Below are 27,764 nucleotides of genomic sequence, written 5' to 3' on the forward strand. Positions count from 1 at the left end.
ATTTTCTTGTGCGTAGCCTGATCCCTAAAGAGAGTTTATTTGAAGAGTCCAAGGAAAGTTGCCTCTTGCTCTCTTGAGTTACGCAGTTGAGGTGAGAGTGGAAGTGGGAGTTAGTCTTTCTCGCCAGAAGAAAAGGTGTCTGGACTTTCTTTATTGTATTTGATTTAAAGAGCATTTGAAGTTGCAAACTTCGATCTTGGTCACATTGCTGTCTTCATTGAGAAACAGGATTCACGGGGTGAAAGAGGCGTTTATAAGTCACGTTACAGCAGGAAATACTGCAGGAGGTACAGGTGGGCACTGGCGGCTATGGACCGTGTTAATTGCAATGGCTTCATTGCTTCCTTCTGTGAATGACAAAGATTGGCTCCGTGCTGTAGGTTTTTCACTTTTCTTTAAAATAGCTTGAAAACTATCTATTAAAAATGCTAATACCAGGCTTCCCTGGTGGCGCAGTGGTTGGGGGTCCTCCTGCCGATGCAGGGGACACAGGTTCGTGCCCCAGTGCAGGAGGATCCCACATGCCGCGGAGCGGCTGGGCCCGTGAGCCATGGCCGCTGAGCCTGCGTGTCTGGAGCCTGTGCTCCACCTGGGAGAGGCCACAGCAGTGAGAGGCCCGCGTACTGCAAAAAAAAAAAAAAATGCTAATACCAATGCAGTGTAAAGCTGTGTTCTATCTATAATAAAAGAACAAAAATCAACAAAACTAGGAATTTCTAGGGGCTTTTTTTAATGCCTAATTACTCCAGCTTCATGATTGCATTTTAGTATTATAAAAGATTGGTAATTATTTTTATAACATCTAAAAAACTATTCAGTCACTGAGAAATCTAGATTCTTGAGGTTATATGGTTCCATTTACATTCATGTATGTGGGTGTACGTATGTATATACACAAAATTAAGTACACAAACAGAGGGCCCTTTTCTTCACCTTGCTTCCCCTTCAAGCTCAATTCCTATATTGTGAGCTACTTTGAAGTCTCATCTTATAGTTTCTCACAACAACCCTATTACACTGATTTCAGAAGATTTTATTAGCCACATATATTCGTTATGGAAAGAGTATATATATACTCTTTCCATAATACCTGTGATCATAATGGATACAGCCTGGTTTTTTGTTGTTTGTTTGTTTTTTTACTTAGCAAATGTATTCTGGACATTCTTCTGTGTCTATGTAAATAAATATACATCTCTATCATTGTAGCAGTGTGTAATTGTGTAACATTGTTGAATCAACCAATCTAGTTCAACATTTAGACTGTCCCAGGTTTTCACTATATCATTGCTCCCTGGAGGATCTCAAGGGACCCCCTCTAGTTTCACTTGACCGCTATATAACATTTGGCATGTAAGCTTCTTTTTTGAAACTCTGTAATCCTTAGTTCCTGTAAAATTGTCCTGTGCCATTTATCCCCGGACTTCTCTGTCCAGGCCTTTTCATCCTTCTTGAGCTCCTTTTCCCTAAAGTGCATGTGTCCCCACGAGTCCTCTCTTCACCACCTCCCTCTGCTCGCTGAGTGTTATCTCCCTGAATGTTCTCGATTTATGCGGTACTCCCACTCCTACCACATGCTACTCAATTCTAGATCTCTGGCTCCAGCCCTGGCCTGTGTCTGAGTTTATTTATTGAGGAACCAACTTCAGGGGACACATCTCTCCATGATTATCCTGTAGCTACCTCAAAATTTAAAACAGTCGAACAAACAAGAACACTTTCCTCTAAACTTACTCCCCAATCTGGGTACCCCTCTCCTGGTTACACTGGGAATTCTTCCTTGCCTTTTTCTACCCAGTACTTCAGGCTTTAACAGTTTTGACCAAATGAGAGTGTGAGAGAATGAATATTTGCCGAGTATTTACTATGTACAAGACACCTGGCTCGGCATTTACCTGTGTGTTCCTCTTCCTTCTCATCACATCCAGTGGGAATGTAGCTCTCGTTATCTTTTTTTTTAATATTTATTTGGTTGTGCCGGGTCTTAGTTGTGGCAGGTGGGCTCCTTAGTTGAGGCTCAAGGGCTCCTTAGTTGAGGCTCGAGGGCTCCTTAGTGTGGCATGCGAACTCTTAGTTGCAGCATGCATGTGGGATCTAGTTCCCTGACCATGTATCAAACCCGGCCCCACTGCATTGGGAGGGCAGAGTCTTAACCACTGCGCCACCAGGGAAGTCCCTTGTTACCCTTTTCATTGAAAGGAAACTTGGCTTAGATTCCATAGTTCAAAGGTGTGTCTTGAATCCCCTTTGTTTTCTTCACTCCAGTACCAGAAACTTAAATCTTCATTGCCTTTCTAGAAGATGAATGAATGTAGAAACCACCTCCCAAAAGTTTTCCTTTCTCCTACTCTTTCTCATTTTCAGTATATCCTGCACACTGTAGGTATTCTGAAAGTATCTGCTCTGTAACTTCATTTCTCAAAAACCTCTGATAGTTTACCTCTAAGATGAAGGTAGAAGCCTTTAAAATTCATCTTCTGCTCCTCTTCCTTAAGCCCTCTGAGCTGTATCCTCAGGGAATCCCTTTCATTGCTTCAAATCTCCAGTTTCTATTACTCCTCCATACTTTGCTCTTGTTCGGTAAGAATTCCTTGTCTGTTGTAGCAGGTTGGGTTTACCAGGAGGCAGACTCGGAGATGGAGGTTGGCAGTCTGCGGGGAAAGGGAAGGAAGCAGGATTGAGCAGTAGGGGAAGATGGGCTGAGATCCAGCCTCAGTGGAGTCCTCAGCCACCCCCAGGGGAGCTTAGAGGCTGGGGTGACCCTTCAGAGTTGTGTTGGCCCAGCTACAACTCTTCATTACTTTATTCTATGGTACATTCTTATTATAGGATTTTAAATTTTTTTTATATTGAACAACTGTTTGATGCTCTATTCCTTTTAATTTATTTTTTGTATGCCAGGTGCTCAATCCAGTGCTTTACCCGTAGCAGGTACACAGTAAATGCTTATTGAATGAATAAATGAATGAATAGAACTAGGATTTCCTTTGTACTTGTGTTGTCTCTTCTTTGTAGTGGAGTAACCGAGACTTTTGGAAGGACCTTAGTGAAGAGAAGAATGTAGTCGTGATGTGCTATAAGTGAGGCCTGGCTTTCTTAGCTTGACAGCAAATCAGCACATATAAATGTCTTAGGTATAGAGACAGACTATCCAGATGAATAGTATTATTTACATGAAACTAACCGGTGATTTCAAACATGCAATGCACACAAGAAAATCAGTCCATTGTTCCTTGGTACCTCATACACCACTACGTACTTTTGTCTTAGTCTTACCATGGATACCAAGGAAAAATGTTTACTCAATATTATAGATGAGAAACAAGCCTAACTACCTAAACTAGATAGGATATATTAACCGATCTACCTAAAGTCAAACAACAAATTGTTGGTATTGATGTGACTCAACATACATGTCCTGACTCATTGTCCAATGTGCTCCTTACAGCGGACTGCTTAAGATGAAGGGATTTCTCCCCATTGCTGTATTCTGCCTAATAACACTTCAATCTCTTTTAACTAAACCTATCACCTTCTCTCTTCCCACCCAAACTTCCTCCCCAGCCCATGTTCCATATGTTAGTTAGCAGCAGCTTCATTTTCTTCCTCACCAAAGCTTGAGATCAGAACCAACCCTGACTCTATCTCTCTCTCTCATAACAAGCTTCTCTCAGGGGAAAGCTTTACCGTAGTTACTGTGGCACACACCAGGGTAATTAAGACAGAATTTCTCCCCTCAGAGAGCTCACAACCTTGTCCTATGTGTGTTGAGGGCACTAGGAATGAGGAGAAAAATCAACAGACAAATGGTCGTGATGCAGTGCTAAATGCTGTCATGATAAAGGTAAGCCTGGGGCACTTGACCCAAATTGTGAGGTTGAGTTGAGTCTTAGAAGACAATAGGAATTAGGTGACGTGCTTGTAGCAAACACATTTCCCATTTCAGAATCTGTGGAATGTGCGGACACCGTGGAGGAGGGAATAATAAGTAACGGAAAATGAAGGTAGCACTAAGCCAGATTTTAATGGGCCTTGTATATCAGTCTGAGGAGTTTGCTTTGGGTTTGGTTTGGTTTTTGTTTTGATTTGTTTCTTAGCTTGAAGTCAAGCAGCTGACAGACGTTAAGCAGGGCAGGCAAGAGAGCTTTGTGAAGAACGGATAGAAGAGTAGTTAGCCTGGGAAAAGAGAAAACTGGAAGTAGACTAGGTCGTCCAAAAGTGGGAGGGGTCGTGGAGAGGGGCCATGGCCTAAGCAAGCATGGCCTCATCCAAGATGAGTGGTTAATGGGATGGCAAGAAGCAGAGAGTCCGTGGAGACCACTGTCCACAGCAGAGAAAGTTGAAAGGTTACTGACTGATTGGCAGAGAAAAGGTGAAAGGTCACTGATAACTTAGGAAGGGGTAGGATTTAGGGATGGTTCTGTAGATAATAGTTTTTTAAGTTAGAGCAACTTGAAAATATTTATATGCCAAAGACAGAGAGAGAGAGAGAGAGAGTCTAAGAAGCAAGTGAAGCTAAGGAAATGGACAGGACAATGGAGTTTAACATCTTGGTTGAGTTGTCCCAAACCTGGCTGATCATCGGGGTCACCTGAAGTGCTTTGTCAAAAATGCCTATCCTTTGGCCCCCGACCCAGACCTAGTGAATCAGAATGTTGGCTTGGTAAAGCTTGGGAATCTGTAGGCTTCAAAAGCTGATTGCCATGATCAGCCAGGTTTGAGAACTCCATCTCTGTTAATTTTCTCTTATTCTTTCCATGAGTGTTTGGAAACTACCTTGACCTTTGGGTCCTCTGGGAATGGTCTCTGAGAAAGGAAGAGGGTAGAGCAGTGGATCCTGTGCTGATTTTGGATTGCCCCAGAAATTTGTTCTGGATGATCTGAGCCCATGACCAAGCTGCCTCAACAGAATCAAGGACAGAATGGACTGGTTATTTTACCTTATGTAATTAGCTTAGAATGGACATGATGAATTGTGAGCTTGGAACAGAATCAGAGATTTGTGGATGTCCTCTCCTTAGTATTACACTAAAGTAAATACAATGAGATGGCTGGGTCAGCTGCCATTAACCTAACTTCGACAATGGGCTTTAGTGGAAGAATCAGAGGACTGTGTGGCCCGGATCCTATTCCAGGCCCAAAGCTTAAGTAACTCCTCCCTTTGAGCCAGAATATCCTTAGCTATAAAATGATAATAACAGTATCGCTTTGGTAAACCTCCACATTCTGGCTCTTGCTAGCTGTTACTTGGGAAAATTAACCTCTATATGCCTTGGTTTCCTGAATAATAAATAAAACCCACCTCATAGAGTTGTTGTAAGGATCAACTGAGGGCTTCCCTGGTGGCGCAGTGGTTGAGAGTCCGCCTGCCGATGCGGGGGACGCGGGTTCCTGCCCCGGTCCGGGAGGATCCCGCATGCCGCGGAGCGGCTGGGCCCGTGAGCCATGGCCGCTGGGCCTGCGCATCCGGAGCCTGTGCTCCACAGCGGGAGAGGCCACAGCAGTGAGAGGCCTGCGTACCGCAAAAAAAAAAAAAAAAGAATTAACTGAGATAATATAAATAAAAGACCTTGCAAAGTGCCTGGTACGTGGTCAAACACTCAATATGCTTGCCCCTTCTGGAGCAGCATACACAGTATCCATGAAATATGGTCCCTCCAGAATACGTGGTAAAACGATACTCAGGATGTGAGCAAGGAGTAGGAATTGGAAAGGTGTGATAGGGTATAACGCCAGAAATTTTGTTTGGAGTCCTCAGGATGTTCATTTATTTTACTTCGCTCCAAAACGATTGCAATTGCACAGAGTATTACTGAAAGGTGCTATGTAATTTCTGGTCTGTTAGGAAAGTATGTGTGTTTCTGTGTGTCTGCACCTCTGTGTGCTTAGGACAGCTCCTGTATTTTACATTTAGCAAGCTGTGGGAAGTAGATAGCTCTGTGTGCTTTGCTGAGCGGTGTTGGGCTGGGCATCGGGAAGCCCAGATTTCCTCGAAGTGGGAGCACAGGCTTTCTGTTACACAGGCTTTTCTGTTTCCCTTTGTCCCTACTTCCGCTGGATAATGCTATTGGGAAAGTCACAGCCCAAATACAGGCGGTTCATAATCCAGCTCTTTCTCATTGGCCTGGTGGGTTAAGCATTAAAGAAGGCAGGCAAGGAGTTTGGGGACGTGGTTGGTTTTGTTTTGACTGGAGAGGCCAATGACATAAGAACTAGTCAGATGTAGATGATAAAATTGGAAGGAAAATATTTGGGGACTGTGGAATCTGGGACCCATATGTTAGAATTATCCACAGACAGTTCAGTACACTGTGTGCAGGTGGATCTTGAGACCCAATAGACAGGAATGCTATGCCTAGAAAGAGGAAAGGCACGGTTTTTCAGCTGCTTATCTGATGACAGTTTGTCAAAGAAAAAATAAGCCAATGGGTATGGCAAAATTCTTGGTCTTCACTTATAATTAGCATAGGACGTGTAAGTGAGAAATAGTCAGTTGTTGAAGGGGATGGAGAGGCTTTGCCTTTAAAGAAACAGGAGCCATCACAGGGAGCTCCACGTCCTTTAAAGGCCAATATTAAGTTTTCTCTATCATTCTCATTTAAATGTTTCTTGGTACTGTTTGGACATTTTGCAAAGTATTGAATCACTATTAACAATCTCATAGTACTGACCTACAGCTTCTAAGCGAATAGGAAGTGAGAATGCTCTTCCTTTTTGCTTTCATAAACTTGATAAAAGCTCTTTCTCTCTAGTTGTAAATCCATGTACTTCCTTCCTATTGACCTTCATTCTTTGCCCTCTTACCACTTTTCTCTGGGTTTCTAAAGGGTCTTTGGAAACATCTTGTCCAAATCTATTACTTTACAGATGTGGAGACTGTGAAATCACACGCCTTGGCCAACATCATCATTCACTGATTCACTCAGCAAATACTGACTGAGTGCTTCCTAAAAACTGGGCTTGTGCCAGGGCCAGGGAATGTGATGAACAAAATTGACTTGGCCCCTGCCCTCCTGGGACTGACAGCTCCTCTGCATGAGAGACACAAAACAAATAGCGGCAGAAATAAATACACCGAACTTACCAATTTTTGCCATCTATGGCAAAAATTTCCTATGACGGAAAATACTTGATGCTCTAAGGGAGGATAATAATGGAGGGTGGTCAGGGAAGGTCTCTCTGAGAAGGTGAAGAGTTATTCCATTGCAAAAAGATTGGCATATTTACAGAACTAAAAGGAAATAGCTCTCGATGTACAAGGTAGTGAGTTGAAAAGGGGAAAGGTGAGCCTGGGGAGTAGGAAGGGACCAAATGGTACAGGGCTTGATGGGGTTGGATTTAATACTAGACATGATTATGTGGGAAACCTTTGAACAGTTTTAAGCAAATCAGTGGTGGGATTTGATTTCCATTTTAGAAAGATGCCTTTGGATACTGGATAGAAAGTTAAACTGAAGGTCAGAGAGCTTGCCAGTCAGAGATGGCACTTTAACCCATGGCTGCTTATTCCCAGTCCGTCTGATTTACCAGGGTATCCCTTCTAGTTCCTAAGAGCCAACCTGAATTAAGTAAAAAGTGCAAAATAGCACCGGGCCCGTGTCCAAATGGCTTTCTTATGCCTGCTCAATTTGACAGTGAAAGAAAAAGACACATCAGGCTCACATCTCTAACCAGTTGAGCACCTACAAAATAATTAAGAGCTGTCAGCGCTATAGTTTCTCTCTCAAATAAAAACTCCCTTTATTATCTAAAATACACTATTGGGGGCTTCCCTGGTGGCGCAGTGGCTGAGAGTCTGCCTGCCGATGCAGGGGACACGGGTTCGTGCCCCGGTCCGGGAAGATCCCACATGCCGCGGAGCGGCTGGGCCCGTGAGCCATGGCCGCTGAGCCTGCGCGTCCAGAGCCTGTGCTCTGCAACAGGAGAGGCCACAACAGTGAGAGGCCCGCGTACCGCAAAAAAAATAAAATAAAATAAAGTACACTATTGTTTGACCTTACGCACAGTTCTGAGTGCTGTAATTACCGTCGACTCTACCTTCCAAGCTGTAGCTTGTGTCTCTGCCATTTTCCAGGTAGACCAGCCTGTGGGGTGAATGGTAAAGCCCATGACATTGGACTCCCAGCTGGTGTGTGCCAGTTTTAGCAGTTCAGCAGTTTGTTTTTTCTCACAAGATTAAATGCTCACTTTAGCCTTATGTCTTATTTCAATTTTGAAATTGTTCCTTAAGGAGTCAAGTGTCTCCTTAATTGTATTTATTTACACTGTATATTTACAAACTGATGCAACTGATTATTCTGATTGAGAACTATCAACCTATTTATATATTTATTCTTCCTCTCAAGAAGTACTCAGTTCGTTTTTTATCTATTCAGTGCCAATTCATTCAGCATGTATCTATGGACATGTAGAAACACTACAGTGTTCTGGAAAGAGCCAGGACTTTGGAGGCAGACACCTAGGTCAAATCATGACTCTGCCCTTATGACTCTGAGCAAGTTAGTTCTTTATCTGTAAAATGGGTATAAGAGCAAACTCATAGAGTCTTTATAAAACATCAAACTGTGTATAAAACTAGTTTGTGTGATGCTCGATAAATTTGCACTATTATCAAATCAACTTTATTGAGGAATAATTGACATCTAATAAACTTCACATGTTTAGCATATACAGTTGATATGTTTTGACATGTATAGTCCCGTGAAATCATCCGACAAGCAGGCTTTTTCTCTCTCCATTTACCTTTTTTTTTTTTTTTTTTTGCGGTACGCAGGCCTCTCACTGTTGTGGCCTCTCCCGTTACGGAGCACAGGCTCTGGACGCGCAGGCTCAGCGGCCATGGCTCACGGGCCCAGCTGCTCCGCGGCATGTGGGATCTTCCCAGACCGGGGCACGAACCCGTGTCCCCTGCATCGGCAGGGGGACTCTCATCCACTGCGCCACCAGGGAAGCCCCATTTACCTATTTTTGTACTGGTTGCATTAGCAGTAGTGTTGGGAGAAGGGAGTGTTTATCATTTTTAAACATATTTAGAATTATGATTGCTCTATATTGATTTATTTAATCATTGCTCTCTATTTAATTTACGTTTAATTGGATTTGGCATTAGAGGAAAGTAAGATTTTAGAATTTATCAAACAAAAGTATCAAAACATTCGAGAAATAGTGCTTCCATGCAGATCTTCCCAGTCTGTATGCTGCAGATATCACTCAGAGTGTGCGCCTTGATGTGAAAAGTACTGGGAATCTCTGCTTCAGGGGTAACAGACAAGGCTCAGATATAGATCTCACCCTCAAGGATCTTTGAGTCTAGGGATGGAGGATCGAATAGTTTCCTGTTAGAACAGTAATTCTAGCTAGAAGGTGGGAAGAGGTAAAATGCTGGAGGATGTCAGAGGGTGTGATGAACTTCTGTCCTGGAGTTCGGGTTCAGCTCCAGTGAGGAAAAAACATTCATTGCCTCCTTCACGTGTGCCAGTCTGAGATCAGTGTGCAGAGCAGTTTAGACAGATACAGACCCTGCCTGTTGATAACTTAAAGCCTAGCACTGTGCATCGTGGGCTCACAGGTTGGGCGTCTGCCCAGCTTTTCTTCCTGGACAGCTTCCAGCATTTCTGAGGAAGGAGTGAGTGTGTGGGACCCCAGCCCAAGTGATCCAGTTGTCAGAACGCCTAACTGACTCCTATGAATGGGGGAAGACCCCTCTGGGTTCTCTGCATAGATAGTAGGGCTATCATCCACCTCGACCTCTATGTCAGGAGGGGCCTGCCTGGGGTGCACACCACAATGATAGATTGATGGCTTCTGGGCCCTGGGGTCCTCATTACCATCATAGCCATCATCTTCTGCTAGTGCTGAATAACAGATGAAATTTAATCAGATACCAAAGGAGTTCTCAGCAGGAGGGTTTGAGGAACCTTGCCCGATACTTAGACTCTAGTGCTGGAATGGAACCAGAATGATCTTTTGTGGTGAGACTAAATGTATCACGCACTATGTGAATTCTGATTTATTTTTAAAACATTCTTGCTCTCCTTGGCTCCCCTTTTAATAGTCTCACTGTAGCCTGTTTATTGTTACAGATGTTACTTTTAAATGAGGTCACCGAGCTTTCCTTTCTCCCAAAGGCAGTGTTTGCCTTTTTATTGCTGGGTTGGCAGGGCTGCCTGGAGAAAAGTGCTAATATGAGATCAAGGTTGAGCTTCAGACTCCCAGGAGACAAGGCAGAGAAAAACCCTCTTCCGTGTTTACATGCACTCACGTCAGCATTGGTCCCCGGAGAGAGAGTGGTCGCCTGAGTCCAGGTGATGACCTTGATAAGGCTGGCTGGCAGAGTTGAGAGAGGGGATGGGTGTTGTGGTCATACACTGGCTTAACTCCCTTCTTGTCCACTGTGAAACCTCAAGCAAGTCAACAAACCTCTCTCAGCCTGTTTCCTCATCTGTAACTTGGGGTTAATAACTGTTTACTCCTAGGGTTTGTGTGAGGCTACAGCGTGCTATAGCTCCTCGGTGTGTGTTGGACAGAGTAACTGCTGAACATTTTTGAAGGCCTCCACATAGTACATTTTACACAGCGTGGTTGGAGGACCACTGCCCAAACTGGGCTTGCCATTGATGTTCTCAAATTCGCTTTGATTGAACACACCCACACATTCCTTTATGGATGTCTGTGGCTGCTTTTGCACCACAAGGCAGTTGTTGGGTAGTTGGAACAGAGACCATATGGTCTGCAAAGCCAGAATCACTGACCACCTGGCCCTTTACAGAAGCTTGCTGACCCCCAAGCAAGACTAAAGGATGGCCATGTGTTGGGGACTTCCCTGGTAGTCCAGTGGTTAAGACTTCACATTTCCACTGCAAGGGGTGTGGGTTCGATCCTTGGTCTGAGGAATAAGATTCCCACATGCTGCAAGGCACGGCCAAAGGAGAAAAAAAAAAAAAAAAAGGATGGCTCTGTGGCATTCAGAGCTTTATATATGTATATATTTTTTTGCCAAATACATCTCATGCTTTCTTGTTTTTCTCCATTTCCCTCTATATAATTCTTCTGATGTATTGCTTATTACAGGAGGGCTTGTTTTCTGCTCATCTTTGTATCTCTTGCAACATGTAAAGCAGTACCCTACACATAGTAGTGTATAATACATAAATGAGGTGGTGTGGAGTAGAGTGGAGGGGCATCAGAGAAGAGAGAGACTTCATGGAGTTTTCGGGACAGTATTGCACACAGTAAGGTGGCTGCCACCCCAGCTGCAAACCAGTGGCAGGGATGCAGTACACTTAGGAAGGGAGGTAACACCAACTGATGTAAAGAACACGGGAGCCAGGACACCCAGATTTGAATCCCAGCTCAGCCAGTTCCTGACAAATTGGTCCTCAGCCAATTTGCTTAAGCTCTGTAAGCATATTTTCTCAACTCCAAAGTAGGGAATAATAATACCAGCTTCTGCTTTGTGACCACCTAGAGGGGTAGGATAGGGAGGGTGGGAGGGAGACGCAAGAGGGTGGAGATATGGGGATATATGTATATGTATAGATGGTTCACTTTGTTATAAAGCAGAAACTCACACCATTTTAAAGCAATTATACTCCAATAAAGGTGTTAAAAAATAATAATGCCACCTTCATCCTAGGGTTGTTTTATGGATTAGATGAGATAACGTGAGGGAAGGCCTCTATTCCAGTGCTGCCATGTTGGAATCATTCTGTAAGCTCTTCCTGAATGATTGTGGTTCTCATTTTTCAAGTACTATCGATGCTGTTTCCCTCATTGTGAAGTGAACAAGGTCAAGGTCACAGGTCTAGTCCCTCGGGAGACTAGCCTATTAATATTACTGTTTTCCACAGTTAGAGAATATACCCTAAGCCAGCAAGTATACACTGGCTTAACAGAGACCAGCCCAGTGAGGAGAGAAATTAATGCAAATGAATCATTTATGCCGAAAAAATAATTCACGACATATAGTGTCACCGTACAATGTTAAGAGTGATTGCTTCACTTGACTGAAACATTCATTACATTTTCTATTCATGGGGTATTTTTTTAAGGGACAGAAAGAAAATGTTGAGTCGAAAATTTACAGCCTTATACCTACTGGGATTTCTTCATAGTACAAACCATTTATGCAAAACAGATGCCTGAGGCACAGTGCCTGCATGCACCTGTGGATTTGTTGGTTATATATGTCTTTTTCCCCACTCCTCCAGTTCTTGCAGACAACCTGAAATCCAACCCTGGAATTAAGTGGCAGTATTTCAGTTCAGAAGAAGGAATTTTCACTGTTTTCCCAGCACACAAGTTCCGGTGTAAGGGCAGCTATGAGCATCGCAGTAGGTAGGTTGACTTGCTTGCCAAAGTTTTAATTACTGCTTAAGAGTAATCTGTATAAAATATAGACTCCCCATTCATACACACAGCTCTGCCTCCAAACTGTGGTTTCAGAAACTTATCCTGAAATGATTTCATTATTTAACCTATGTGGGTGTAGAAATGCCTGGGAAGGCAAATGATGAAGCCTGGAACTTTTTCAGAACTATCTAACAAGCCAAGTAAAACAAGGTATTTATTAAGAAATAAAAAATTTTGAAGCACCCAGTCTGTTTTGAGTTTCAGACACCTTCATTGAGAGACAAATGATAATACCTTCTCTCAAGGGCAGCGCTAGAAGACTTTACAGCATATCTCAGAATAGAGTTTGTGATTCTCAGCTTTCCTTTCTGTGATAACATGCTTGGCCATCCTTTTGAAATTTACATGCAAATCTCAGCTACTAGAAGTCTTAAGGTTGTCCAGAAAACACTGGATCGAGGGTCCTTAACATGCTGCTTTTCTCAGGAAATGACTTGAGATGCTACCACTTAGCTAGAAGTGCGGTAATGGTGAGATAATTTCTAGGACAGCACTCATCAATTTACAGAACCCCTTAGGCAAAGATACTTTCCTTTTTAATCCCCACAGTTTCCCTTTTGCAGTGTTAGATGTTTGATGCCAGAACTTCTGGAACTAGTGCAAGATGCCTGCTTTTCATGCCACGTTTTTTGAGACTAAACCACCAATTTAGCTTCTTTCCATCTTTGTTTTAAATTATATCTATTCGTTAAACTTATTGTGATCACTTCATGATGTATGTAAGTCAAATCATTATGCTGTACACCTTAAACTTATACAGTGCTGTATGTCAAGTACATCTCAATACAACTGGAAGAAAAAAATAAGTAAATTGTATCTAAAGTTTTCCCCAAGGAAAATACTACTTCTGTGCTTTTCCTAGAAGGACATTTGTATCATTTGTATGGTTTCTTCCGTTCCCTCCCTAGACAGCATGGTGAAGACTTGAGCACCTTGGAGACTGTTCCAGAATCCATGACCTTGGGTTCTAGTCTGGCTCATCTCTCAGGAGAGGCCAAAGACATCATAAATCATCTAATTCTCATTTACTTCTAAGAAGATAGATTAGATGGCATTCTGCTTTTAATGAATCACCTGTGAGGGATGGTCCAAAAGGAAAAGCAGCACCTTGTCACAAATCAGCATTCACCTACACTTGGGAGGTTTCACGAATCTCTACCCTAAATACGCATTAAATCAATCCTCAAGCCTCTGTTCCCTTGACTAAGTAATCTGAGTTCCTCTCCTTGTAGATTGCTGTCGCCGTCTCTTGACCTGTTCTCTCACCTCTGAGGCTTTTGCAAGGTCTCCACATCCTTTGAAGTGTGGAGTGGGTTTGCAGAGCATATCAGAAAGGAGCCAATTGTACTATGAGGACCGCCCCAGATTGTACATATAATGCTGCTATTTATGTATCCCAGTAAAGCAGTTTTTAACAATTTATTGTGACAGTGTGAACACATATTCTGCTCTTCATTTATGTTGAGTTGAATTGGAAAGGAGGGGGTATGTCATTTAAAAAAAAAAATCTACTCATCTAGCTTGGAGGACTTAAAAGTTCAGTATTCGACATGGTTGTCAGTGTTGGGATAGACAGATTTCCTTATTTTCTGTTGCCTCTTTCACTTCTGTAGCCACCGCTCTTGGATTTTTTTTATCCAATTTCCCTACTTGGCTGAATGGTATTGACTAGTGAAAATATAGTAGTGCTTTAGTATTAATGTAGGACTTTTGGCTTGAGAACAATTAGTGTAAACTTGGCCCAATTTTGAGTTTTTTTGGTACTTTGCCTGTATTTCTTAATTTGTGCCCAGGCTTTTGTGACTCAACTGGCATCTAACATTTCACAGAAAACTCTAGTGTTTTAGGGGTGTCGATAAAGGAGAGAATTCTCTCGAGGCTGATTTGCTCTCTTAAGCTCCCTCTAATTTGTTCCAGCTTTAAAACTGTGAATAGAGACCTCATTAAGCCTCTTCTCACAAACCTGCCTGCACCGCACACTAGCAGAAGGTTGCTTTGGTGGGAGGCACTTCTCCTTTGGAGTTCCCCCCACCTCCACCCCTTTTCTTAATGTTGGCAAACAAAAACCTGGCAAGAAGAGTGGCTATCACTGGCTTGGACAAATCTGATGGCACAGTTTTAAATGCTCGGATAAGGGGCCTTTTGGTGGCTGACCTGTGTAAATTGTTTCAGTACAGAAAGGAAAAGGGCCCTCCTAGCAGTGGCTTTTGTCTGGGGAGAGAGAAACCAGACCAGCTATTCAAAACTGCTCAGCGTGCTCACAGATGACAGGCTGCCTCCGTTTTAGCCAAGCCCCACTCTAAATCTGCAGAGGACCCCGCACTGGCTGGTGGACTTTTTTCTCCCTGCTATTCTGTCTCTGCCGCCCGGGGGGGCCACCAGTTCCACTTCCAGGGAGGGTGGGCTTTCACATATGCTGAAAAAGCCAGCCTTCCGAAGGCTTTGCTTCTCAAATCCTTCTCCCGGTTGCTTTAATCTTTGGAAGGCAGAAGACACCAATCCCTGTTCTGCAGATGCACACTGTTGTCTTGAGGTGTTGTTTTCATTGCACCAGAATAGTTTCTCGTTCCGTGCTGGTCTCTCCATCCTTGTGCCAACCCCCCAGAAACACAGGGAGGCCAGCGTGCTTGCCCATATGTAGCACTCATAGCTGTGTTAGGTTGAGGCCTTTACTCTAAACCAGGACTGACCCCAGAGAGCTTCTCCCCATTCTAGACCTATCTACGTCTCCACTGTCCGGCCGCAGTCAAAGCACATAGTAGTGATCCTGGACCACGGGGCTTCCGTCACAGACACCCAGCTTCAGATTGCCAAGGACGCTGCCCAGGTCATCCTCAGCGCCATCGATGAACACGATAAGGTGATGATGACCCCAGTGACCCCACCCCCACCCCATTGGCATTGGGTCTTTCTTGAATACCTTTTTAAAAGTACTTTATGTTTTATGATATGTATTTTTCAGTCCACCTTTAAAAATGACTTTGAGAAAAGAGAGTGCTGTAGTTTTTATTCTAGTATTTAAGGAAGCAGCTGCCAACCCTGGTTCCAAATCTCTTTATAAAACCATCCCCACCAAACTGAGTCTTGCACTTCCTTAATGGCCCTGCCTAGACTTCTAATTAGCTGTGACTTTCACACTGGAAATTATACTAAGGAGGAACAAGGCTAGGGCTTGGACACTGGTGGATGACTTGTCTTTATCTCAAGATTGATGGGAGGCAAGGGAGAAAAGAAGGCTGCTAGAGGTTTACTAATCTCTAGGATACCTCAGAGATAGGCGTGTTTACAACTATTGATAATCTATTGCCTGTAGACATTTTCTGCTTCATCATTTTGACTTTTCCACCTCCTAAGGTTTTACTCACTAATCTAGTTGTTTAAAACACACACCCTATGCCTTTACCCTCACCGCCACCTCCAGTCAGAGAAGCCAGACGATAGTACTTGCCAAGATTTTTATGTGTGCGAAATACTGTTTTTAATGTTCTAGATGAACACCATACTGCTGACTTCATCTTGGAACAAAAGCCAAATTCTAGGGTCCCTGTCCCTTACCAATCCTTAACTAATCTTCAAATTTCATAGGTTGATGCCTCTAGGCATTTCTTTTTAAACTCTCCAAAACTGTTCTGTAGGACTTGTCACTTTGGGCGCTCTTCTGAAATGTAGAAAACCTTTCCCTGGCAGAATAACAAGGTCTGTTTGTCTGTTTGTTTTCCCCTCCAGATCTCCATGCTGACTGTGGCAGACACCGTCAGGACTTGCTCACTTGACCAGTGCTATAAGACATTCCTGTCTCCAGCCACCAGTGAGACAAAAAGGAAAATGTCCACCTTCGTCAGCAGCGTCAAGTCTTTGGACAGCCCTACCCAGCACGCAGTGGGATTTCAAAAGGCATTTCAGCTGATTCGAAGCACCAACAACAGCACCAAGTTCCAAGCAAGTAAGTACCTTTGCTCACTAATAAATTAGTTGCTCATAAACTAACAGATAGAGGATGGCAATAGAAATATATTGTAAATTGATCACATAACTATGTCTAGAGGGATTTTTTTCTAAATTGACGGGATAAAAATTTCTTGTGTTGTCATAATGGTCATCTAATACTAGGATCTTACTAGATTTTCTCATCTTTTCCAATCAAAGGTACTCAGTCTGCACGATTTCTTTACTCCCTGAGCCTCTTCTTCCTGCTCCTTTATTAGGAACATATCCCCGTTTATTTCCCAGGAGAATATCCACATCCTTTTTGATGCTAATTGTCAGCCTCTCGTCCTCAGTGACTTAGAGTGGCTGTCTGCTTGTGCGCATATGCTCAGAAACTGGGCAGCCGGAATTCTTGCCTCGATCCTTCCTTCTTCTAACCAGCTGTCATTTAGATGAGCACAACCCTTCAAATGTACAAAGACACTCTAATTTAATTTTCATGTGTTAAAGAAAATCTGGAATTAGGATGCATGCTAAAGTAAAGGGAAGGATATTTGAAATAAGATACATGCTTCAAAACTACTGAAAGGAATCTATGTTGTTTTCTCTTTTATATATGAAAATCTGTTTGTAGGTTGTTTTTTTCAATGAACGTATCCTACTGAGATAAATTTAAAGAATATATTTTCAAGCTCTTCAGTGTGTCTGCATTAAAACTAAGACCACATTGATAAATGCACAACTTAGTGCCTGGCACATGGTGGTCCCTTGAAAGACAGAAGCTACTGTAATTATTACAGCTAATGACGGTAAATGGCGTATCAGTTTTATGTTTCTGTGTATTGTTATCTCACAGTTTATTATCTCACAGTTTCTGTGGGTCAGGAGTCCGTGAGTTGCTGAGCTGCTTCTCTGTTTAGGACTGCACAAGGCTGTATTTCTAGGTGTCAGCCAAGTCTGTGGATTCATTGAGGGTTAGAGTCCTCTTCCAAGCTCAGTGGTTGGCAGAATTCATTTCTTTGCAGTTGTGAAACTCATGTGTACTTGTTTCTTCAAGGCCAGGAGGACAGCATCTTTTCTTCATCCCCTGACTTTGGGGAAGGCTTGGACCCTCTTTTAAAGGCCTTGTCTAACCTAATCAGGCTTACTCTCCCTTTTGATTTAAACAGATTACTCTCCCTCATGGTTAGCTTATTAAGACCTTAATTACGTCTGTAGAATCCCTCCATCTTTGCCAAATATATAGCACAGTCACAAGAATGATATCCCATCACCTTAGCCATATTCTGTTGGCCAGAAGCAACAGTGTGGGTCATGCCCACACTCAAGAGGAGGGAGTCATACAAGGGTGGGGGTCATTGGGGTCATCTTAGAATTTTGCCTGCCAGCCTTGGCAAGCACCAGCTATCCACAGATCAATATTATAGGATGGCTGAGTGTAAAGTTGTCCATAGTTCAATAAGGCCAAAGGATAAGGCTGACCTCTCAAGTATTCAAGACAGATTGGCTAGTTAGTCAATGCCATTCACCTGTGGATGCCATTTACCAGCTGCCGTCCGGCTGTCAGCATTCCTCACCAGATGTGCTCTTTTTACTCGATTCTTCAGTCATCAAACCATCTTTAGAGATGAAGTCCAATTTCGATGATGATTACACTGTTTAAGTAATGGAGAGAAATGTTATACTGGCAGCAGCCAGGCAGTGAGTGTGTCAAGTGAGCTCGAGGTAAGGTAATGAGGATTGTTTGGGGAGCACAGGAAGCTAGAGGGCGCATGCTCCATCAAGAAGACAGCTGCTCTTCTGTTTAGCCTCTCGTTGCCTTGCAGGAATGCCTGTCCCTGGATTTTTATGTGAAACCCCTTCATTTTCAAATGTTGTCATTTGTTCCAGCTTTAAAACTGTGAATAGAGACCTCATTAAACCTCTTCTTACAAACCTTCCTGCCCCGCACATTAGCAGAAGACTGCTTTGACAGGAAACGTTTCTCCTTTGGGTTTTGGGGGGTTTTCTTAATGTTGGCGAGCGAAAACATGGAAAGAAGAGTGACCGTCACAGATTTGGACACATTTTGATGTCTTTTTTCTAAATGCTCAGAGGAGTCTTTTTTAGGCCAAGTAAGATGTTTCTAAAGTTTAGCTCACAGGCCTCCACTTTACATCTTCTACTGGCAGTTCAAAGAAAAAAGAACCCAAATTAGATTGCATAAAGAAACACTTCAGGAATTAGTATTACCCAGTTTATTAAGGAGAGGTTTGAGCTGCTCTCCAGCAATGTTGCACAGTGGTTAAGTATGTGGGTTTTGAATTTCAACCAGTGTGTGTTCAAATTCCTACTCTGAAATTTTTCTAAACTTGTGTGAATTATTTGATTTCTCCAGGTCTGGTTTCCCCATCTGCAAACTGGGTGTGATAATAAGATCCAGGGCTCCATCATAAATATTAAATAAATATTAGCTGTGGTTATTATGATATTCTGTTTCCTTCAAGACTTCTAGCTCTGGGGACTTCCCTGGCAGTCCAGTGGTTAAAGATTTCGCCTTCCAATGCAGGGGGTACGGGTTCGGTCCCTGGCTGGGGAGCTAAGATCCCACATGCCTTGTGGCCAGAAAACCAAAACATAAAAAATGGAAGCAATATTGTAACAAATTCAATCAAGACTTTAAAAATGGTCCACATTAAAAAAATATACATATATATATTTAAAAAAAGAAAAAGCCTTCTAGCTCTGGCTAAAGGAGAGCGGATACCCTAGACATCCTAAGTTGACCCCAAGCCCAAAGACGGTCAAGGACCATTAGTAGCCTTGGCTAAAGCATGGTGAGGGGTCTATGTACTCCTCATAGGAGCTTGTACTCTACATCATTACTTGTTTTCACTCCACAGGCAATTATTTAGCATCTACTTTATACCTGGCACTGTTTGAAGGCAGTGGGATAGGATTATTCCAATGAGCCTACCCTGTAGGGTTATTGTAAGGATTAGTCTGTGAATGACAGTAAAGTATCTGCCCCACATTGGTGTTCATATGAACAGAAACCACATGGCATATATCATGGTGGCTTTGTCCTAATTTGCTTTGTACTAATCAGGAAATCTAAAACTTTTATCCAGTGCCGGCTCTTTTTCAGTCCCATGGTAGATGTGTAACTGATACCATCGACACATTTGGATTGTTTGTTCTGGGTTTGTCTGGGGGATAACTGGTTGAGGAGGGTCATTTTGTAGCAGAAGGAATAGGATGGCTAGGAGTGGGAATCTAATGGCATGGGCAAAGCCCAAATTTGAGTTGTTCTCCCCGCTTTGATACTGACCCGAAGGAATGCTGGTGGCTTAGACAGGGACTTGTCAAATGGAGAGGGTTGCATTTTCTTCCAGGTACATGCTATGTCTTTGCCCTGCCCCAAGTCCCTATAGTTACTCATCCCTAACATTACTAATCACAAGGCTTAATGTTCCCATGAGCAACTAGAGAGGGGATATCCTAGTAAGTAAAACAATAAATCAGACCAAATTTGGCAGGTCTGATTCTAAAAATAGAAAAATAACTCAATTTTGCCTAAGGATAGGGCAGGAGTAGAGTCAGGGGCTGGCCAGAGACAGTGAGGATGCTTGCAGAGTGTACGTCTTATTGTTGGGACGGAAAGAAAATACGCTTGGCGACTAAAGGAGCTGCAGGCTGCAGGCCCTTCTGGTTTTCCAGTTGTGGACCTGTGCCTAAAACCAGCTCTCAGTGACAGCGTGTTTTATCCAGAATCATAAAGCCAAGTAAGAAAATTCAAGAGTTCGTTTTAGGTCAGTCTTACAGGTGTCCAGGAATTTATCACACATAAATGACAAACCACAGGGCGATGGTTTGTTAGCTTCATGGTATATCTGTATTCTACCTGCTAGGGTCAAGTAGTATTTTCCAGTCTGAAGTTTAAGTGAGCTGTTCAGCATCCTAAAAAAAATAATTTACAGGACTGTATTTTCAACACTGGAAAAAGATTGACATCTAGTTTAAGACAGGGATATTCCCTAGCTTATGATATTTTTTTGCATCAGCTTTCATATCTTAATTTCTGATGAAAAAATATGTAATTTAAATTTGCAGTTAATATTTATTCGAGAATTGCTCAAGCATCAAAATTAGCTTTAAGACTTGCTTATATATTAAGTCTTAGTAGTAATTATTCAATTCTGCATAATAAAGGATGTTGCAGAGTCTAAAATGGAAATTTACAAATGGAAGAAAATTCTGTCATTGTACCCTCATAATTGTTAGGATAGTTTTTTAAATTATCTATTCCTGGGTAATAAATTACCCAACACTCACTGGCTTAAGGCAATAAACATTTATTATCTCAGTGTCTGTAGGTCAGGAATCGGGGCACAGCATGGTTGGGTGCCTCTGGCTAAAGGTATCTCATGAGGTTACAGTTAAACTGTTGTCCACAGCTGCTGTCATCTCATAGTTCAACTTGAGAAAGGTCTGCTTCTAAGTTCACTGACATGGTTGCTGGCAGATTCGATTCTGAAGGCCTCAGTACCTTGCCTCTCCATGGGTTAGCTCACAACATGCTCTCTGGCTTCCCTGAGAGAGAGCACACAGGTGGAAGCCACTGTCTTTCTGTAACCTAATCCATCTCTTGACACCCTGTGACCTCTGCTGCATTCGGTTCACAAGAAGCCGGTCATTAAATCTAGTCCACATTCAAAGGGAGACCACACAGGGATGTGAATATCAGGAAGTGAGATCATTGGGGGACCAACCTGGAGGTTGCCTACCCCAGTAACTATAAAGCAATCTCAGATAAATGACAACCATAAAAACCTGAAGAATTAAGCATATAGCGTATCAATCATTATTTCTCAATAAAAAGGTAAACGTCTGTGTAGGTTGTCTTAAAAATAGATATTGAATCAGCGAATCTCAGATTAAAAAGACAGTATAAAAATCCAGCTGGCTTACTTCCCTTCCTCCATTAAAGCCATCGTTCAGCCTCTGCATCTTTAGTGGTAGGAAATGCACCACTTTTATTTTTGAGTAAATCCACTTGAAAGAAGTTTTCACCCTGAGCTAAAATGACTTCCCAATCATTAGCCCTGGTTGGAGAGTCAATTTACTCTAGAGTCATAGGTGCTGCTTCAGGCCAATGCGAGGGTTTCGTTTTTGTTTTGTTTGTGTTGAGGTTTCCTTCTTTTCTCTTTTATCCTCTATTTACCATCACCCTTTGGCTTTCACTCTTTTTTTAAACTGTAATTGACCCTTTTTTTTTAACGTTCTTTTTTTTTTAACATTTAATTTTTATTTATTTATTTATTTATTGGCTACATTGGGCCAAAAAATAAATTTTTTGGCTGCGTGCGGGCTTTCTCTAGTTGCAGCGAGCGGAGGCTACTCTCTTGTGGTGCACGGGCTTCTCATTGCAGTGGCTTCTCTTGTGGAGCACAGGCTCGAGCTGCATGGGCCTCAGTAGTTGCAGCCTGCGGGTTCAGTAGTTGCAGTATGCGGGCTCAGTAGTTGTGGCTCACGGGCTTAGTTGCTCCGTAGCACGTGGGATCTTCCCGGACCAAGGATCGAACCTGTGGCCCCTGCATTAGCAGGCAGATTCTTAACCACTGTGCCACCAGGGAAGTCTGGCTTTCATTCTTAAATTAACCAGTTGATCCTCACAGCAACCCTGTGAAATAAATACTGTCATTATCCCCATGTTGTTGTAGATAAGGACATTTAGGTGTAGAAAGGTTAGGAAATCTGCCTGAAACAACCCAGACACAGCTTGAAAGTGGCACAGCTGGGATGTGAACACAAGCAACCTGGCTCCTATGTCCATGCTTTTATTGCTCTCCTATACTGGTGAGTTTTAAAACAAAAATGTTTTTGGCACTACCTGGCATAGAGACAGATAACCTTACATGTCTCAGGAGTCCTTGGCAGAACCACCATTTTAAAGCCTAGTCCTGGGACGTTCCTGGTGGTCCAGTGGTTAAGACTCCACACTGCCAATGCAGGGGGCCTGGGTTCGATTTCTGGTCAGGGAACTAGATCCCACATGCCACAACTAAAAGATCCTGCATGCCGCAACTAAAGATCCCACGTACCTCAACGAAGATCCCTCATGCAGCCACAAAGAGTCCGTGTGCTGCAACTAAGACCCGGCGGAGCCAAACAAATAAAAATAAATAATTTTTTTTTGTAAAGCCTAGTCCCCCCAAAAATGTGTGTTCCTGGGGAAGACCCTGAGACACTAAGGAAAAGGTAAATCAGGTTCTGAATCCTCCATTTCAGAAGGCAGGAAAGATGTCCTTTTAGTATGGCTAAATTACCACAACCATAGATGCCTAAAGGAACACACCTTCGATCTGGTAAACTCATTAGGAACATCTCCTTCCCTGACACTGGGTAAATGAGGCCTCATGGCCCACCACGGGCAGGATGCAAGAGCAGTGGAGGCAAGAAGACGAAAGCCCGGCATCAGACAGGCGGGAGTAGGAACGGTGGACCGGGCAGGTCCTCAAGGCAGGAAAGGCCAGTGAAAGAGAAACTGAGTAGCTGCCTTTAGCCAGACTCCGATGTAACTTTCAGTTTTCATGTTTTTGTTTAGATACAGACATGGTCATCATTTACCTGTCTGCTGGCATTACATCAAAGGACTCTTCAGAAGAAGATAAAAAGGCGACTCTCCGTGTCATCAGTGAAGAAAATAGCTTTCTAAACAACTCCGTAATGATTCTCACCTATGCCCTCATGAACGGTAGGTAGTGTTTCGAGATTCTTTTCTTTCAGATGAAAGTTCTGTCTAAGTGCATGCTGCTTTCAAAAAAAATAACGAAGAACCATCACAGGGTGCTTTGATGAAGGGTATGAGAAGCAGATTCCTTCCCAAGCCTGTCTTTCTCTACCTCCCATGGCTACTCAGGGTGTGTGTTAGGATGTCCCTGTCTCTCCATCTCTCTCTCCGGCCAGCTGCTCATTTCTAAACCGTCACCAGTTATGTGGTCTTGCACAGGATTCTGTACAGCTCCATTTTTTTCACTTCTCCTCATATTCTTGGATTTTGATACTGCATAGAGGTTATTAACTTATCTCATTGATTTAAGAGCAGGAAGCTGAAGTACTGACCTAGATTCTTCTGTATAACCAGGACCGTGAATATCACATTTCCCTGCGGAATCACTACCTGGAGCCTCTTGTGACACTTTCTCCACCTCCCCTTCCTTAGCTGTGTCATTGGAAATGAGAATTATCTACTTGACAGGGTTATTGTGAAGACTAACCCCGACGTATGGTAGGCACCCAGGACGGTGCCCGGCACTTGCTAGGTGCTCATTAAGGTTGATTGTGTTGCTATTAAATCAGACAATATGTGAGAGGGTTTAGTAAACTAGCAAATCTGAGGAAATACCCATTATTTTTCCTTCAGCAATTTAGCCATCCTCCAGTCTGATGAAAGCCCAATTTTCCAGCCTTTCTGCTGTGTCATGTCCCTCCCACTTGTTAATACACAGCTCTTCGTCCTCTTCTTTGGGTCCCTTTTCCTCAGTGTTCAAAGTGGCCCCATTCTCTTGTTTTTAAGAGAGCATGTCTTGATCCAGCAGCCCTTCCCACCTATGGGCTTTTATCTCCCCTATCCACTTTCAGATTTCCATGCAGAACCAGGTGGCTTTAGGGACACTGGTTCTCATATTTTAATAGGATAAGGATATATTAGAGACTCATTTTTTAAATGCAGACTCCCAGGCAGTATCTACAGATTTGTACTCAGACCCTCTTAGATGGGGTCCAGGAATCTGTGTTTTGGTCAGCATGATTTTTTTGCAGATATTTTTGTGGACTGCATACACATGGAAGAACGCAGGGGATGGTGTCTAGATGTTCTCAGTTTCAGTCTCCATTTGCTAGCCATGTGGCTTATGGCAAATTACTTAATCTCTTGAGGGCCTCAGTTTTATCTGTAAAATGAAAAGAACAAAGTCTTCATAGGATTGCTGTGATAATAAATATACAAGATATGTTGTGTTTATTGAGCATGTGCCATATACAACATAGTACACTGAGGTCTTAGAGCTGTAGTACACAATATCTCTGTCTTCAGGAAGCCCTTGACCCAGTGAAGAAGACAGACAAGGCAGATGAATTAAATGCAATAGTACAGGAGTAAGGAAACATAAAAGGAAGTGATCATGTCTTTTCCATTCAATTTGAAGGGCTTTCCAGGCAGATACTGAGTAAAGAAATTTTCTTGCTGTCACCCATCTCTTCACTGTTCCTAGATCTTCCCACTGGAGTATCTTGTGCTCTTGCTGTGCCCCTGATAATTCCATTCTTTGAAACTTCTGGTTACTTCCCTCTAACTATTCTCATCTTTTCTCTTTCTCCCCCTTAATCTAGCCTGAAATATGTCCTCATTGCAAGTTTTCCACCTCTCTGAGAGATATCTCTGAACATTGTTCACGAGGGTTGACACATTCCCTTAACTCTGTCAATTCAAATAGGGAAGCAGAGTCACTATGAAAATTCTGGCACAACAAATTTATTATCAGAATAAGAGTGTATACTGTTGGTGGGAATGTAAATTGGTACAGCCACTATGGAAAACAATATGGAAGTTCCTTAAAAAACTAAGACTTGTCCTACCATATGATCTAGCAATCACACTCCTAGGTTTATATCTGGAAAAGACAAAAACTCTAATTCAAGAAGATACATGCACCCCAATGTTCATAGCAGCACTATTTATAATAGCCAAGCCATGGAAACAACCCAAGTGCCCATCAACAGATGATTAGTTTAAGAAGATGTGGTGTAATATATATGGAATCTAAAAAAAAAAAAAAAAAGGTTCTGAAGAACCTAGGGGCAGGACAGGAATAAAGATGCAGACATAGAGAATGGACTTGAGGACACAGAGAGGGGGAAGGGTAAGCTGGGACAAAGTGAGAGAGTGGCATGGACATATATGCACTACCAAATGTAAAACAGATAGCTAGTGGGAAGCAGCCTCATAGCACAGGGAGATCAGCTCGGTGCTTTGTGACCACCTAGAGGGGTGGGATAGGGAGGGTGGGAGGGAGACGCAGGAGGGAGGAGATATGGGAACATATGTATATGTATAGCTGATTCACTTTGTTATACAGCAGAAACTAACACACCATTGTAAAGCAGTTATACTCCGATAAAGATGTTTAAAAGAAAAAAAAGATTTGGTGTATATATACAATGGAATATTTCTCAGCCATAAAAAGAATGAAATATTGTCATTTGCAGCAACATGGATGAACCTAGAGGATATTATACTAAGTGAAGTAGACAAAGAAAGACAAATATGAGATCACTTATGTGTAGAATCTTAAAAAATTATACATATATATTATGTATTATATATATAATACATACCTATATATAAAACAGAAACAGACTCACAGACATAGAAAACACACCAAAGGGGAAAGGGCCTGGGGGGGGAGGGATAAATTAGGAGTATGGGATTAACAAATAGAAACTACTATACATAAAATAGATAAGCAACAAGGATTTACTGTATAACACAGGGAACTATATTCATTATAATGGAAAATAATCTGAAAAATATATATGTATATAACTGAATCACTTTGCTGTACCCCTGAAACCAGCACAATATTGTAAATCAACTATACTCCAATTAAAAAAAAGAAGAGTGTACACAATTATGGGGGGAAACTGGATGAGTAAAGATGCAAAAAGAGGAAATGACAACTCAAAGGTTATTAACCAGCTCTGGTCTGGGTGAACAAGTTGGAACTTGCAGGGATTTCTGGAGGCTAGGAACACGGAAGACTGCTTAGGAGGTCTGGTGTAGAAGTCTATGAGAGGTTGTTGGCTCTTCATGGCTGCTACCCCTGTGAATTCTCAGTGAAGCATCTGGAGTGGGGTTGCCCTTGGTGAGTATGCCAGCAGTTGGGAAAGGGAACTGAACACAGAGCAGAAGAGTGGGACGAACTGGAACATTCTGTTTCCTCGATGTCTGTCTCTTAACATCTCTCTCTTCACCTCTTAAATCTTACAACACTTCACTTTTGGCCACCTTTAACCTGGAAGCATAGAAGAAAGGGGATTGTGGGAAATGTAGTTTCCAGCATGACCACATTGATGATAGAATAATCCAGGCTGCCGCCCTACTGACTCTACTGCCACCCCTGCATAACATTTCATGATGGAGTGACATTAAAAAGTGGAGTGACATTAAGTAACCCAATCTTTGATATCCTGTACTGTGCTTCTTTGTCTAGTAGATGTTCCTGTTTGTTACTTTTCTTGTACATTTTGAAAGAGCCATGCAGTGCATGACAAAGAAAGGAAATGTGTTTATTGCCTTGAAGTTGTCTCCTTTTATCACTCACCCCTGTGAGTTTATCAAGGGTGTAAGATCAGGGATCAATCACGTCTTCTGTGTTGTCTTTTACTCCCAGACATGGGAGGTGAGTGTCTTTTACCACTCACCTCCCATGTGAATTCTGTGTCAAGCAAAGGCAACAATAATCTGATTCAAACTTTAGCATTGCCTGAGTGGAGCAAAATCCAGATTATTTACATACAGCGGGTGAAGAAAGAAATTATATCCATTAGATCTTGCCGTGACTTTAGAAATGGACTTACAAGGCTAGAAGTATATATACTTCCTATTTAGAAATGATAAAGTCACTTAAGGTAGGTGAACCATGAACTCCAGATATTTTTAATGACTAAGCAGTTCAAGAACATGAGGCAAAACCTTTTTAAAACTCATTGGTAGAATCTCAGTAGTGACTGAAATCATTTGAATTTGTTTACAATGGTACCCATATGGGACCAGTTACTAATCCTATTGACTGTGTTCCAACAATAGCAAACCAAAATTTTAAAAAAGGTTTATTAAATTTATTTTTGTGCTATAGATTACAGATGTTGTAGAACAATTCAGCCCAGTATGCCTGAATCTTTTACAAAAATTTTAAAACTCTAAACATAAAAAAAGTATACTAAATAAATCAAATCCAGTATTATCCTAACAATATAAAGCATGAAAACATTTGTAATTAAAATGAGCTTAAAGAAACAGGGTTTGGAGACACCACTCAATACAATCCATAATTCTTGCATTTAGTTGCATGAGACTTTGGCAAGTGTTTAATAGGCAAAGAGGTAAGAAATGAAATGGTAAACCTCTATCCTTTAAAACTCTTACAACTTCATCTACTAATTTAAATTAAATGCAAACTTGTTAATCATTACTTTTGCTTTCAAATATTAAATGCAGAAAAATAATTTAAATTTTATAATTAAACTTTAAGGGAAGAACATCCTCGCTGGATGGGGTTCCTTTATTTACTCATGTGTTTTTCATCATTGCCTTTTGAAGAATTCCTTTGCCCTCTTGACTATTTGAGGAAAGATCACGCCTCCAGCTTTGTTCATCAGCAGGA

The 27,764-nt window shown here is 42.2% G+C and overlaps 1 protein-coding gene across 1 annotated transcript in view; it reads left to right on the forward strand.

The window, feature by feature from the left end:
- The window catches only part of CACHD1 (cache domain containing 1), a 217,030-nt gene that overhangs the window by 143,422 nt on the left and 45,844 nt on the right, over positions 1-27,764 (forward strand). The window contains exons 5-8 of the mRNA XM_007460077.1: positions 12,210-12,336; positions 15,127-15,271; positions 16,138-16,354; positions 22,925-23,074. Of these exons, the coding sequence (XP_007460139.1) occupies positions 12,210-12,336; positions 15,127-15,271; positions 16,138-16,354; positions 22,925-23,074 (639 nt within the window). The remainder of the gene's footprint in view (positions 1-12,209; positions 12,337-15,126; positions 15,272-16,137; positions 16,355-22,924; positions 23,075-27,764) is intronic.

The sequence above is a fragment of the Lipotes vexillifer genome, unplaced genomic scaffold (genome assembly GCF_000442215.2).
Source record: "Lipotes vexillifer unplaced genomic scaffold, Lipotes_vexillifer_v1.1 scaffold134, whole genome shotgun sequence".
Classification (NCBI taxonomy): Eukaryota; Metazoa; Chordata; class Mammalia; order Artiodactyla; family Lipotidae; genus Lipotes; species Lipotes vexillifer.